Source organism: Carassius gibelio, chromosome B24 (assembly GCF_023724105.1).
Source record: "Carassius gibelio isolate Cgi1373 ecotype wild population from Czech Republic chromosome B24, carGib1.2-hapl.c, whole genome shotgun sequence".
Taxonomy (NCBI): Eukaryota; Metazoa; Chordata; class Actinopteri; order Cypriniformes; family Cyprinidae; genus Carassius; species Carassius gibelio.
Genome location: NC_068419.1, coordinates 18,138,247 through 18,152,822, shown reverse-complemented (window position 1 = coordinate 18,152,822; position 14,576 = coordinate 18,138,247). Strand labels below are relative to the sequence as shown.

The following is a 14,576-nucleotide window of genomic DNA, read 5'->3' as shown; positions in this document are numbered from 1 at the left end:
TGCTAGCAATCTTCATGATTAAACAAAAGCATGATGTGTGTGGTAAGGAAAGCTCTTTTGGGTTAAACAACAGTCTTTTGTTTTTGCTTCGATCATCCAGTTTGTGACCAAATGCATCCTGTTTAGGTTGCGTTATATGAAGTTTATAGTCAGATGCATATCATCACAAACGATTCTAGAGAAATGTGTTTCTTAAGGTTGCTTAAGTGGTTAAAAAAGTTATTTTTGCACCGTAGGAGCCACATCAGCCAGAAACAGCCACGTCAAGTCACATCAAGACAGAAACAATTAGTTTTACTTTTAACCCACCCAACTCTTCACATCGCGCCTCGACTCTCATCCACTCTCTGGATAATGGATCTAGACAGATACTGAGAAGATGTCAGCAGGATTTGTCAGTCACTAACACCTTCCCTCCAGAACAAAGCTCTCTCAAGAACATCCCGCAGAGGTTTTTTTTGGTACTGCTTATTGAGCAGGTACCTCATTGTGCCTCCACAAATCATTAGAAATGAGGTGATTGAAATTCTGTACTCCGCTCCTGCCGATTTCCTGTTCTCATCTCAGAGACTAATGTATAATAAGCCAAGTACGCCTTCGCTATTTTTCTTGTCCTGCAATTAAGAGGTCCGTTTTTAGGCTGATTTTTATGATTCACCATGAAATCGTGAGCGTAAGTGGGTGGATGGAGGATATAATCTCAATAAAACGGTAGGCCCATTAGTCGACCGCAGAAGAATTGTGGTCGCAGCGTTTTTATCTTCCATGTTAAAGACTTTCACCTTTTCACACTGTCAGAGTTGCTATTTCTATAGGTGTCTTTATGCCATGTAGCATAGCCAAGAGTAACTCTCCCTGTATGAGGAGGTCAGCACTTGTGTCAAAAAATCTGTAGGAAAGGCCACATTTCATGCGAGAACATGACTGTATTCAGCAGTAAAGCCAATTAAAACCATGTTCTGCATGAGCAAAAAATTACCTTGCATGGACTGCCTGCCACTTTTAAGTGTATGGATACTTTCTTTATTCAGTTTTTTTTTTCTTTTTTTCTTTTTTCATGTAGATTTAATTTTGGCCACTGGCAGTTTCTAGAAATGTAATATGCTATTGGGTCAGATTTGTTAATAGTTTTGTAATTAATTTGAAAAAAAAGTGGATTTTTGCATTTAACTTACATTTATTAATCTTTGACTCTTCTATGACCATCATTTTTTTTTTCGGAATCGGGTTTGTAGAAAATTAACATATAAATGTATATATATATATATATATATATATATATATATATATATATATATATATATATATATATATATATATATATATATATATATATATATATATATATATATATATATATATATATATACAGTAGTAAATATCATCATCAGTCTGTCTGGAGTAACATGAAGAAACAGAACGAACTGAGACAGACTCAATCCAGAAGAACTGTGCCAATGTCCCCAAGACACTTTAAGAAACCTGCAATGCTACATGAAACACAATGCACAAGTGCACAGAGGACAAAGGCTTTTTTTTTTCTTTTTTTTATGCATACTGTGGTTTTTTTTAAAGTGTATAGTTTATTAATAAAATCTATTTATGGCATTATATTTGACGGTATCATCATTTACGTCACTTTTACACAAGTGCCTAAAACTTTCCACAGTACTGTAGCTTTGCAGGTTTCTTGAAGTGTCTTGGAGACTTTCCCCACAGTTCTTCTGGATTGAGTCTGTCTCAGTTTGTTCCGTTTCTTCATTGTTGTGTCATTCATCCACGACCATCACCTCATTTTGCAGCGTGATAATGCACGGCCCCATGTTGCAAGGATCTGTACACAATTCCTGGAAGCTGAAAACAATTCTTGCATGGCCAGCATACTCACCGAACATGTCACTCATTGAGCATGTTTGGGATGCTCTGGATCGGCATATACGACAGCATGATACAGTTCCTGCCAATATCCAGCAACTTCACACAGCCATTGAAGAGGAGTGGACCAACATCCCACAGACCACAATCAACAACCTGTGAATGTGAAGGAGATGTGATGCACTGCGTGAAGCAAAAGCTGCTCACACCACATACTGACTGGTTTTCGGACCCCCCCAAACACCAAACACCTTGTTGAATCTATTGAATCTATTCCACAAAGAATTAAGGAAGTTCTGAAGGCAAAAGGCGGTCCAACCCGGTGCTAGCAAGGTGTACCTAATAAAGCTAAACCTAATACATTTCTCCTCAGGTTTATGTATTTGTTATTGCAGTCATGTGTTGGGATTGGACCTCTTTTTTTTTTTTTTTTTTTGCAGTTTCTGCTATTGAGCGTGACTGTGCATATGTTTCTATGAATATATTGGTGTACACACATGTAGAAATGTCTTCTCGCCTCAGCAAGTGTGAAATTCAAGTTCTCACAGTTGCGCACACACATGCATTCATTGGTCCGCCGGTACAGTATCTGTGTTCCCGTGTTTCCTGACCCACCACTTTGACTGTCTTTGATACGCTGATGCAACCGCTCAGTAACTGCTCCTCCAGTGTTATGGGTGACTGCTCTGAGCTGGAACCTCTCGTGGATCTCCAGCGGGGCTCCTGTCCTCCGGGACGCAGCATCAAGGCCTCTTGTAAACGTCCAGCAGGCGACCTTAAGAGATCCAGAGTGTTTCGTCAGTCGTGTTGATGAAATCAAATGAAACTCCTTATAGTTTCTTGATCTCGGTCTTCATATTTCACCCCTTCCAAGCTGGAAACAGGCTTTAAATGTCTCGTCTCATGTGAAAACGCTGCTCATCCTCAAGTTATTCATAAATGTTTTGTCATGTGTACATATTGATGATTTAGCAATGGAAGATAGCGCAGCAGATTGTTTAATGTCGGATTAGTGTAAGTTAAGCTGAGTCTCTGTGATTCTGTTCACTTCCTGAAGATTCATGCTGTTCATTTACTGTTCATGACTGTGTGTGCGTTTACACATTTCAAGAGGTCTTTTACCATGTACGCTCTGATGCCAGTGCACTAAATTAACATGACAAAGCTTCTCTAATGGACTCTACTAATTACAGACTTGTCCTTTTGGGGATGATTAATCCAAAATGACATATACTTATTAACAGAAACAGCCCTTATGGAGTGATTTAAAGTTGACTTCCACAAGGACACAATGCTTTTTTGATTTTGTGATCTGCCCATAATATATACTATGCTTTAATGTCTAATGACAGTCAAAAATAAGAATTGCATGATGAGCGTGAGTGATGAAGCAAAACAAGGTAAACTGTTTTATTTTATTTTATTTTATTTTAAAAAATATGCATGATGGTACAATTTTAGTTTGTTTATATTTTATATTTTTATTATTATTTTTTACATTTTAGTTTATTTTAATAAAAAAAAAACATGCATGATGGTACATAACAATTTTATTTTATTGTTTTATTTTAGTAAGGTTTCATTTGAGATTTAATTTTATTTTAGTTTTATTTCATTTAAATGTATTTTGTTTTATTAAACTGACCTTACTTATTTTATTTATATTTTATTTTTACCTAATTATTAAAATTGTATTTATTTATTTATTTATTTATTTTTAACTTTTTACTCTGACCTCTCCTGAATTATCCTTTTTATTTATTTATTTATTTATTATTATTATTTGTATTATTATTTTAGATAAAATCCCTAAGTGACTTGTGTTTAACACAACCGATCTTGAAGTGTTCATTAATTGTTATCACATGCTAAAGCTGCAAGTTTCAGACACTGAACGCTCGGCGTAACGACTCGAAACACATAAACACTCATTTATTTCTGCTCAAGTATTTTGTTTTCTGGGCCTCGCTGAAACTCAACCTCAGTATTATTTTTGCTGGAAGGACGCCAGGGTTATTTTTTCGTCAAGGAGCAATTACATTTGATTGCTCTTAAGCTACTAAAGTTGCAAAATGACTTATAGTTGAAATAAATACACTTGGAGCGAAACACAGCGGAACTCCAGAAGTTCATGTTTGGATGGAAATGCTTCATTTTAATTGTGAACATGTGCTTTTTGTTCTGCTCAAACCTCTTCGTTTACGCTCCGTCTGCTTCGGGTATTTTTTAGGGATTGTTGACTTACAGTAAGTGGCTTTTTCTGCCTGTGTTTTGATTTCAAACACAAACGTAATTGTTGCTTTTGCAGTACATAGATGTTTCTATGGGACAGTTTGGTGATCTGAGTGTACACCTTACTTCCAACATTTTTCAAGGGATTTGAGTCATTCAAAGCCAGTTTGTCCGTGTTGTGGGTTTTTCACATGCTCTCTCTGTCTCAGGTCACTACCAGCTGTCCCCCACCGTGAATATGCCCCAGGACGACACCGTCATCATTGAAGATGATAGGCCACCTGTTCTTCCTGCCCGCTTGTCTGACCAGTCATCATCCAGCTCCCACGATGACATGGGATTTGTGACCGAAATGCCAGGATCTTGGCCCAAAGACATCCAGATACAGGACGAAAGGTAATGTTATCACTCACCACAGAATCATAAGGACATTAATGGGTTGAATTAAGTTTTAAAGGTGCACCCCTTTGCGCAGCTTGCTCTGTCGAGACCTTATTTTGGACACTTTTGAAGTAAAAGTTTCCCATTAAACACACATAATAAAATAATAATATATTTGTACACAAACACACACATACAATTAATAATAATAATAATAATACAATAAAATAAATAAAATAAAACATTTTTTTTTTATAAATTATAAAAAATATATATATATATAGTTTGTATCAGTGTACTTAATAAACAAGCAGGTTTATTATAGTTAAAAAAAATACTTATATATTAAATAAACATTAACTGAAATTAATTATTAAAACACATTGCTTATTTCTGCCAAAAAGTTGCCCAAGGAAAGATTATTTTATGTATAATAATAATATTTTAATAATAATAACACAATAAAATTACGTTAAAATGAGAAGTATAAAAATGAAAACTAATACAAACAATTAATAAAAATTATAATAGTACCTTGATAATAAAACAATAAAATAACACACTTTTTTTTGTACAACCCCAAATCAGAAAAAGTTGGGACAGTATGGAAAATGCAAAAAAAAACAAGTGATTTCTAAATTTACTTTGACTTGTATTTAATTGCAGAAAATATGAACAAAAAATATTCCATGTTTTGTCTGGTCAACTTCATGTGGTTTGTAAATATGCATCCTTTCCTGTAATTCAGACCTGCAACACATTTCAAAAAAAAGTTGGGACAGTAAAGCATTTACCACTTTGTAATGTTGCCATTCCTTTTCACAACACTTGAAAGACATTTAGGGACTGAAGACACCAAGTGAAGAAGTGTTTCAGGTGTCATTTTGTCCCATTCTTCCTGCAAACAAGTCTTAAGGTGGGCAATAGTACGGGGTCTTCGTTGCCACACATTCTCTATGAGAGAAAGGTGGGGACTGTAGGCAGGACAGTCAAGTACCCGTACCCTCTTCCTCCACAGCCAGGACTTTGTAATGTGTGCAGAATGTGGTTATGCATTGTCTTGTTGAAATATGCATGGATGTCCACGGAAAAGATGTCTTCTTGAAGGCAGTATATTATGCTCCAAAATCTCTATGTACTTTTCAGCATTAATGGTGCCTTCACAGAAGTGCAAGTTACCTTTGCCAAGGGCACTGACACAAGCCCATACCATGACAGACCCTGGCTTCTGGACTTGTTGCTGGTAACAGTCTGGATGATCCTTTTCTTCTTTGGTCCGGAGCACACGGCGTCCAATCCTCCCAAAAAATACCTGAAATACTGATTCAGTTGACCACAGTACATGTTTCCACTGTGTGCCGGTCCATCCCAGATGCCTCCGAGCCCAGAGAAGTCGACGGCGCTTCTGGACACCGTTAACATAGGGCTTCCTTTTGACACAGTACAACTGTTTAACTGGCATTTGTGGATGGAGGTACGTATTGTGGTGATATCGCTTCTAGATGAATGAGGATTCTTGATGCAGTGACGCCTGAGGGATCGGAGATCGCGGTTATTCATCTTAGGCTTGCGCCCTTGTCCTTTACGCACTGAAATTCCTCCAGATTCCTTGAATCTTTTAATAATGTTATGCACTGTTGAATGTGAAATATCCAAATCTCTTCCTATCTTTCTTTGCGGAACATTGTTTTTAAACATTTCAATAATTTTCTCACGTATTTGTTGGCAAACTGGCGATCCTCGGCCCATCTTTGCTCCTAAAGGATTAGACCTTTCTTGTATGCTGCTTCTGTACCAAATCATAATTACAATCACCTGTTGACATCACCTGTTTCAAATCACATCATTATTTAACCATTTTACCCCATTACTAGCCCTAAATTGCTCCTGTCCCAACTTTTTTTTGAAATGTGTTGCACGTCTGAATGACAGTAAAGGATGCATATTTACAAACGACATGAAGTTGACCAGACAAAACATGAAATATTTTGTGTTCATATTGTCTGCAATGAAATACAAGTCAAAGTAAATTTAGAAATCACTACTTTCTTTTTTTATTTGCGTTTCCCATACTGTCCCAACTTTTTCTGATTTGAGGTTGTATGTGTATGTATGTGTAAAATATGATTGATAATTGCTCTACAGTGTGTATTGAAGGCAATAATCACATGATGCGCCTTCATTTACGACTAATCTTCAATAATCTTAATAATTCTATAATTCAATAATAAGACGTCAGTCCATCAAATCTACAAAAACAAAGGCAGATTTGGACGCCTAGGATGTTTCCAGTGAGGGCAGAGTGTTTGGCACTGAGTGATTCTGAGCTCAGCTGAGGTTGTGTGATATCTGGCTCTGTGTGCACGCAGCGGTGTGCTGTTTGTGGGGTTGAGGAGCACCAGCAGTGTTTGGAGATCCTGTCTTGTGTATGTGTGTTTAATAATGCATCCGCTCTGTGCAGCTCAGCACAAAGTCTGGACATCTCTCTCTTTTTTCTTTTTCTTTTTAATAACATGAGTGCATGGATCTACCTGTAGTTATAAATATATAATGCATGTTGTTAATATGGTCAGATAGCACAGACAAAATGATTGTTTATATGCAAACACTAAGATTTTTCATATGCTAGTATGGCAGCTTTTGAAGCTGTTTTTTTTATTAATAATTACATTAAGGATATGCATTGTATTAAACCATTTTTAATATTAAAAAGTGACAAACTAGTTTCAAATATGACTGATTTGACTTAATTTGATTAGAAATGGTTGATGCTAACAGGTTTTATGATTATTATTTATATACTATTATAGATATTTTTTCAGTTTTCATATTCATTTTAGTTATTTTATCATAACTGTACAGAACAGTAGTTTATTGCCGTGTGTGTGTGTGTGTGTGTGTGTGTGTGTGTGTATAATGACATGGGTATGACACAGGTATTACAAGGAGAGGGTGACTTATGAGGTAGTAACCCATGTCCCCATTTCTCAAAACACTTATAAATCATACGGAATGAGTTTTTTTGAGAAAGTAAAAATGCAGAAAGTTTCCTGTGAGGGTTAGGGTTAGGTGTAGGGTTGGTGAAGGGCCATAGAATATACAGTTTGTACAGAATAAAAACCATTACACCTATGGGATGAACACACTTTACACAAAAACAAACATGTGTGTGTGTGTGTGTGTGTGTATGCGTGCGTGCGTGCGTGTGTGTGTGTGTGTGTGTGTGTGTGTGCGTGTGCGTGTGTTTTAGGCCCAGTTCACGCTCCTTGGGCTAAAAGAGGCTCCTAAAGCAAGTGACTTGAGCAATTCATTTCTGTCCACTTCCAATCTCTCTCTCCATCCCATGAGGAAACTCTTTCCCTGCACTCATTCCCACAAAACCTTTCAGGTCCAGTCTCTCTCTCTCTGTCACACACACACACACACACACAAACAGAGAGAGCTGCAGAAGTGTGCGATACAGCACTGCCTCGGGTTAGTCTGAATTATTCATATCTAAGAGGCCTTATAAGCAAACCACTGTCTTTTCTCTGTTTTATTCTCTCATGCAGATTTATGACTAAGTTAATTTTGCAGAAGACACACATGTATATCGCTTACTGATTAATCGGCTCATACAGTACACATGTGTGAATCCAGATGTTGAGACAGTTGCTCATCCACTGGAGGGCGCTCTCACAGGAACATCACACAGATCAAATATTGCTTATGGTTCATTTGCCACATTGCAAATAACAAAAAAAGTCATAAACATTACATTGTGGGATGCCTCCTAAAATGTATATAGTTTGCTTTCTTGAACACTCTTAAGTTTCATTTAATTTTTTATTTTTTTATGAAGCCTTAGTCCCTGTCAACCCCCCCCCCCCCCACACACACTTACACCGGTTTGTTGATATTTTCATAAGCTTTCTTTCTCTCTTTTGTCATGAAGGATGGTGTCTCGCAGCAGTTTTCTGGGTTCACACACAGAAGCGTATCTCTCATTAACACACTAGTCAGGCTCATCTCAAGACAAACGGCTCTTTAGCAGAGCCAGACCACAAACATTAATAAAGTGACCCAGTTAGAGCAGAATCACAAGCAGCCCTTCCAGTGTACATGCACGATTGTGGCCAGTGTAATAACCATCATTAAAACAAGTCTAAGGTTTGCTGGAGGTGTGTTCATGAACGCAGGCAGAGAGAGAAGTCACCATCCATTACAATCAGTTGACCAGGGGGTGACTCTGGTGGAGTATTGCTAAGAACATAACCTGGGAAAAGCACTTTAATGCGTTATTGTTACATGTGTTTACTATAGTAGTAAAAGGACATGATGTATAATTGCAGGCACTAACACTAAACCAAACTCAAATCCTACAGTAAGTGCATGTTGTTGATGAATATTATTCCGTGCAATCAAAACAGACACAATCAAATAAAGTGTGACCAAACTTGATTTCACATTATATACACATTTGCACATATAATCTGATAACTAGTACACACACACACACACACACACACACACACACACACACACACACACACACACACACACACACACACACACACACATATATATATATATATATATATATATATATATATATATATTCTATCAGCTTCACTTTATCAGCTCTGAATGTCACTCATCCTCTTAATGATCTGTACAGAATTCATGTTATTTTATTTCATTTCATCTGCTTCATTTCATGGTCTCAGACATTCATTTAAAACAGTGTATCTCTGTATTATATAATGCAACTCAACATTTTCTTTTCTTTACATGACTTGAGCCTGTGATTTAACACTTTAACTATAACTTACTGAATCTTATGTCAAATGAAATGCATGTAAATAATTAAAACAAATTAATCAAATGCATTTAAAATATCAAATAACATACAATTAAATGTAATATTAAAAAGGTACACTTAGAAACTTAGCTCATTTTCATTTAGTTTATAACGTATAACTAATGACTAAAACTAATACTGAAATAATAAAAAAATACATAGTAAAGAGTAAAAACTAAGTAAATCTAGCAAACAATAACAAAGAAAAAAACAAGTTGCATTAAATTAAGGAACATGGAATTTAAGTAGAGCAACTGAAATAGCATTATCTTTTAAAACGTATTATTTATTTATTTATTACTCATGCATTCATTTATTTTATATTTACAGTGTATGTAGACTATACACTGTAACTTCAACTAAAAGTAAAATAAAAAATATATAATATTTCTAATAAAACTAATTTATAATAACAATATCACTACCTACAGTAGTATCTCAATAATGCTGCCTAATTCTGAGTGAATTTAATTCACAACTGACAAATCTTTTCATTTCAGACCTCTGTTCTTTAGTTTGGGTGGTTTTGGTGTTGTGTGTTCTCTTATTAGCAGAGATGCAATCTGGCCAGAGTTAATTGGACGTGTCTCTAATGGTCTTATTGAGTGTGATGGAGTGGAGAGGTCTGCATCAGCTGACAGAGAGGCTTTTTGTGATTTAACATGAACTTCACTTGTATACATTAGTAGTTTGTGTTTGCACACAGCAGTGTGAGTCTTACAGTGTTTATGAGAAGCACAGAACTGCAGGTGTTGGGGTAAAGGTGAATGAAGTCATATCTCATGTGTTGACTGACTGTTTTAATTACATGTTCCCCTCTCCCCAAATGCTAATGGATCCCTGTTGGATATGAATATTAAGACTCGCAGTGGTGCGCTGTTGTTGCTGCATGTTCAACATATTGCAGCTTCCTCGAGCTGATTGTGTGTGTGCTGAACACCTCCCAGATGAGCTTCACACTCCACCCTCTGGAGTTTCTCCATCAGACTGGGCTTTAGGTTCATAAGTTGTTCTAAAGTGACTTGCTTTCTTTCAGAAAGACAATAAAGAAAAACTTAACACAATTAAAGCAATTTCATGATGATTGAGCACTCTTCTCCTCCAAATGCATATTACTGTAATGCAAAAAGTTAATTTTAATTAATTTGATCTACCATTATGGTACTTTTATGTGCTTTCTGTCTTTTTTAGTTTCTTTTTTTTAAGAATATCCAGACTTTTATTATAATGAAAGTGCTGTCAGCTTATTTAACATAATGGTAGATAAAATGAAATAAAGTCATAGAAGAATAAACTAAAATTATTATGGATAGCAAACTCACACTAAGTTATCATTTGGCCCCTGAAGACTTGCAATATTAGGCAAGTTGCATGGATTACAATTATGATAATTTTATAACTTTTCCATCTCTTTTAACGTTTGATTTAGTTTTTCCCATTTGTTGTAAGTACATTACTTTGTGTTCTACAGAATAGCAAAAAATAACATTTCTGGCTGAGCTCTTTCATTGAAATGACCCAAACAAAATCAAATACTAATTAAATTAAACATCATAAAATAAAACAAATAAAAGAGTAAAGAAATATCTTTGCAGCAATATACTATATATACACTGCTTAGATTGACTTTTAGAAGAAAATGTAATTATGTGCTGTGCACTTTCCTCTCTTTAACAAGATAAAAACACAAACATGACAGTGGTGAGAAAACAGCAGTTAAGAAAGCATCTGATCATACCAATGTGGATGTTTGCACCATGTTAGCAGTTTGGTACTCATTAAGTCACATGACTTTTATTTATAGCTCTTTAAACAATAGACTGCTTTAAAGCAAGCAGCTTTACAGTATTAAACTTTGAAAACCTGTGTCAGCATCGCTTTCAATTAAAAATTACAACTGTAGTTTCGCCTATATATCAGCTTGTCAGTTAGTTCATGTTTTCACTCACAGACATCTGACATTGACGGACTAAACAGAAGAAAAGAACCAGATTTCAACATCAAACAAGGCCGAGCCAATCTACTTATTACATTATCGCCGCAGACCAATGGGAGTTTACTAGCTGATGCAAACTTATCCAGAAAATGCTTCAAACTCCAAATGAACTCAGTTTTGGTCAGCTCTGTTTGAAACCCCTTCACACCAGTTCATTCTTCAGTTTCACTTAAAGTATATCAGGCCTTTAGTCCAGCATGTGTGAGTCAGTCAATGAGTGTTTAATATGCTAGAAGAGAGAGAACCAAAATAATTACAAGAGAGTTTGGAAGGAATTGACCTTAACTTCAGTATAGGGTGAGCTCTCTGTCTCCAGTCGATATCTGCTAGACGCCATGGATCTACTCAAGCATCATAACACCACGATCAATACCAACAACACACACCCGTCTGCCCTCGCTAATACAACACATCCTATACATCTACATCACAACAGTCTTTAGTGCCGAGGCCAGAGCAGTTACTGCGCTGATATCCAGTCTCTTTATTCTCAACTTTGTTTGGGTGCTTTAAAGTGTGTTTTTGCTCTTATCAATCAACCAATCAATCAGGCCACAGGAGGCATTATTTATTTATTTAAATAATAATAACATAAATGTGATATTATTATTTATTTTTAATAACCGATATCTCTGTTCACAATACTTCTGCCTTAGCCATCATGCCAACCATTTTAGAAAACAACTTTTTTGAAGAAAGTTTGAAGACCAGTAAACTTGAAGCAGTCATGACAGAACCAGTCAGTATTTAACTTGTGTCTGTTTTATTTACGTCGAAAAAGGAAGGTTGCTCAAACCCAATGATCAAAATAAATTTCAGGCAGATTTTCAGGAGTCTTTCAGTAAGTCAGTAAAGTGTGAGTGTGTTTCTCTGGTCATTAGTGTAACATTTATTCAGTCCTGTTGTCAGTCTCTGCATCACTACATTTGGCCTACATTTTATCCAGTCTGTCTCTGCTGTCCTTGCTGCTTTTTTACTCTGTTTCTGTTTATATTCGGTTTGGAAACACTTGCTCTCAGTATCCAGATCTCATGTCTGAGATGCATTATGTCCTTATTTTCTCTCAGGGACACAGAGTGTGTGTTTGTTATGAAGTAGGGATGAATAATGCATCATTCATGTGTGTGTCCTCTTGTTGCTCTGAGGGGATGTGTCTGGCGGTGGGTTTGGGAGCTGCTGTGACTGTACGGAGTGATGGAGGTCTAATCTGAGGACTTGTTTATAGTTAGGACACAGTCACGGCGAGGCTGGAGGAACTGTGTGCTTTAAACTGAGTCTGATGTGGACTGCCAATCTGTCTTCAAATCTATTTCCATTTAGATTTGTTTCTGTTTCTTGATTAATCATGTATTATATCAATAATTAAGTGAAAGTGAAGTGACATGTGGCAATAATGGCAATCAATTATATCATAAAAAGTATATCATTGTTCTTCAGCAGGTTGCCAACATTTTTCAACAAAATAAAAGTGAACAAAACAAAAAGTTATTATTAGTAGTAGTATATTCAGTTTTCAGTCAACATAAAAAAAATCAATGGCAAGCTATTTATTTATTTTATTTTATTTTATTTTATTTTATTTTTATTGTTATAATAATATTTTAGAAGTATCAATCGAATTGTATTTTAATATAATAATAATAATAATAATAATAATAATAATAATTATTATTATTATTATTATTATTATTGTTGTTTTTGTTGTTGTTTATCACCATCATCATCATCATGCAGGTTTTAATGACAATATTTTTCATTAAAATAAAAACATCAATGACAGGATTGGTTGATTTATTGATCTATCGATTTATCGGTTAAATATCAGTCTTTTGCGATATAGCAATATTCAAGGAGTATCAATTTAATTTTGTTTAATAAATAATAGAAATATTATTATTATTGTTATCATTCATATATGTTACATGCTAATATATTTTATTAATGTATTCACTGAAGAAACATCTGATCGTTGTTTGCTCTGCTGCAAATATAAAGTAAATTGAAAGTGATTAAATCTGAAGGAGATTAAGCGAGTGCGAATCCCTTACTAGTATATGATGTTGCTGATTGATCTACACACCCAAGACTAAAGTAGAGCACAGTAAAAAATAAAATAAAATATTCTTCATTATGACAGGATTGATTGATTTTTATGTGTGTATGTTTGTATGCATGTACATTGCTTGATTCATTTAATGTTGATCATTTAATATAATATTTCAGTAAGTTCAATCTAACTGTATAATAGATAATAAAAAGCCAGCTCTTATTTCTCCTGTCTGTCAGCACACTCAGTCCAGACGCAGATATGGATGGCCTGTTTCAGAGGGAAGGCTTCGGCCGGCAGAGCATGTCAGAAAAGCGGACCAAACAGTACAGCGATGCTGCTCAACTGGAGATCGTCAAGAGTCGCAAGACTAAGAGTATGGACCTAGGTAACCTCACGCACAACACTCCACAAACCACTTCCTGTGTCCTGCCTTGCTGCTTCCTGTTCCTTTGCAATCCAGCAGCCGGGGTGCGAATGCAAGCGTAATGCTTGACGTTAAAGCTACCAGTATCAGACACAGTAACGACTTCACCGAACATTAAAAATGACGGCAAAAACTAATCCCTTTCTCTCCTAATTAACATATTTATGACACATCTCTGAGAGCGGGTCTTCAGCTCACCTCTGAGGTGGGTTTGAGGGACTCAAGGACAGGTCAGGGTTGTTGAGAGTGAAGCAGGTCTGTCTCAGGAGACGCACAGCTTCTGCCGCATGGTCGCGCGGCTAATCGGAGGAGATAAAACAACGCTTTCATCCTCTTTATCCTCAGCCAACATCAAGCCCAGCGCCTCCTGAGACCGGACCAAGCCCCGCTCAGTCAAGACCAGACTAGACACTCGAGACACAACTCGCTCTTTACACTTCACTAGCAAACGTGAAATGAGTGGAAGGTGATATAGCACTTAAAAACATAGAAAAAGAGAGAAGGAAATGTCTTTATGCATCAGATAAGACCCATTTCAGTGCCTCGTCAAGCTTTAACTGAGTTATCACACACATCTGTTCTGGTGTTCAGATGTTACACGCATAAACTACTGTACACACTAACCACAGATATACAGGGGGTTTTGAATACTTAAAGGGTTAAAATGGCACAAACTGAAGGTAGTTAGTATTTAAAAAACATTCTACTCAGAATTGAGAAAAAAGTTGTCTGACTCTTTTGGGATGATGTCTATACTTAATGTGATGAACTACTTTAG

At 36.0% G+C, this 14,576-nt stretch overlaps 1 protein-coding gene across 4 annotated transcripts in view; it reads left to right on the top strand.

The window, feature by feature from the left end:
* LOC128013213 (partitioning defective 3 homolog) overlaps positions 1–14,576 on the top strand; it is a 421,775-nt gene that overhangs the window by 261,637 nt on the left and 145,562 nt on the right. For all 4 annotated transcript variants that reach the window (XM_052596022.1, XM_052596020.1, XM_052596019.1 and 1 more), the window contains 2 exons: positions 4,317–4,503; positions 13,611–13,759. In XM_052596022.1, the coding sequence (XP_052451982.1) occupies positions 4,317–4,503; positions 13,611–13,759 (336 nt within the window). The remainder of the gene's footprint in view (positions 1–4,316; positions 4,504–13,610; positions 13,760–14,576) is intronic.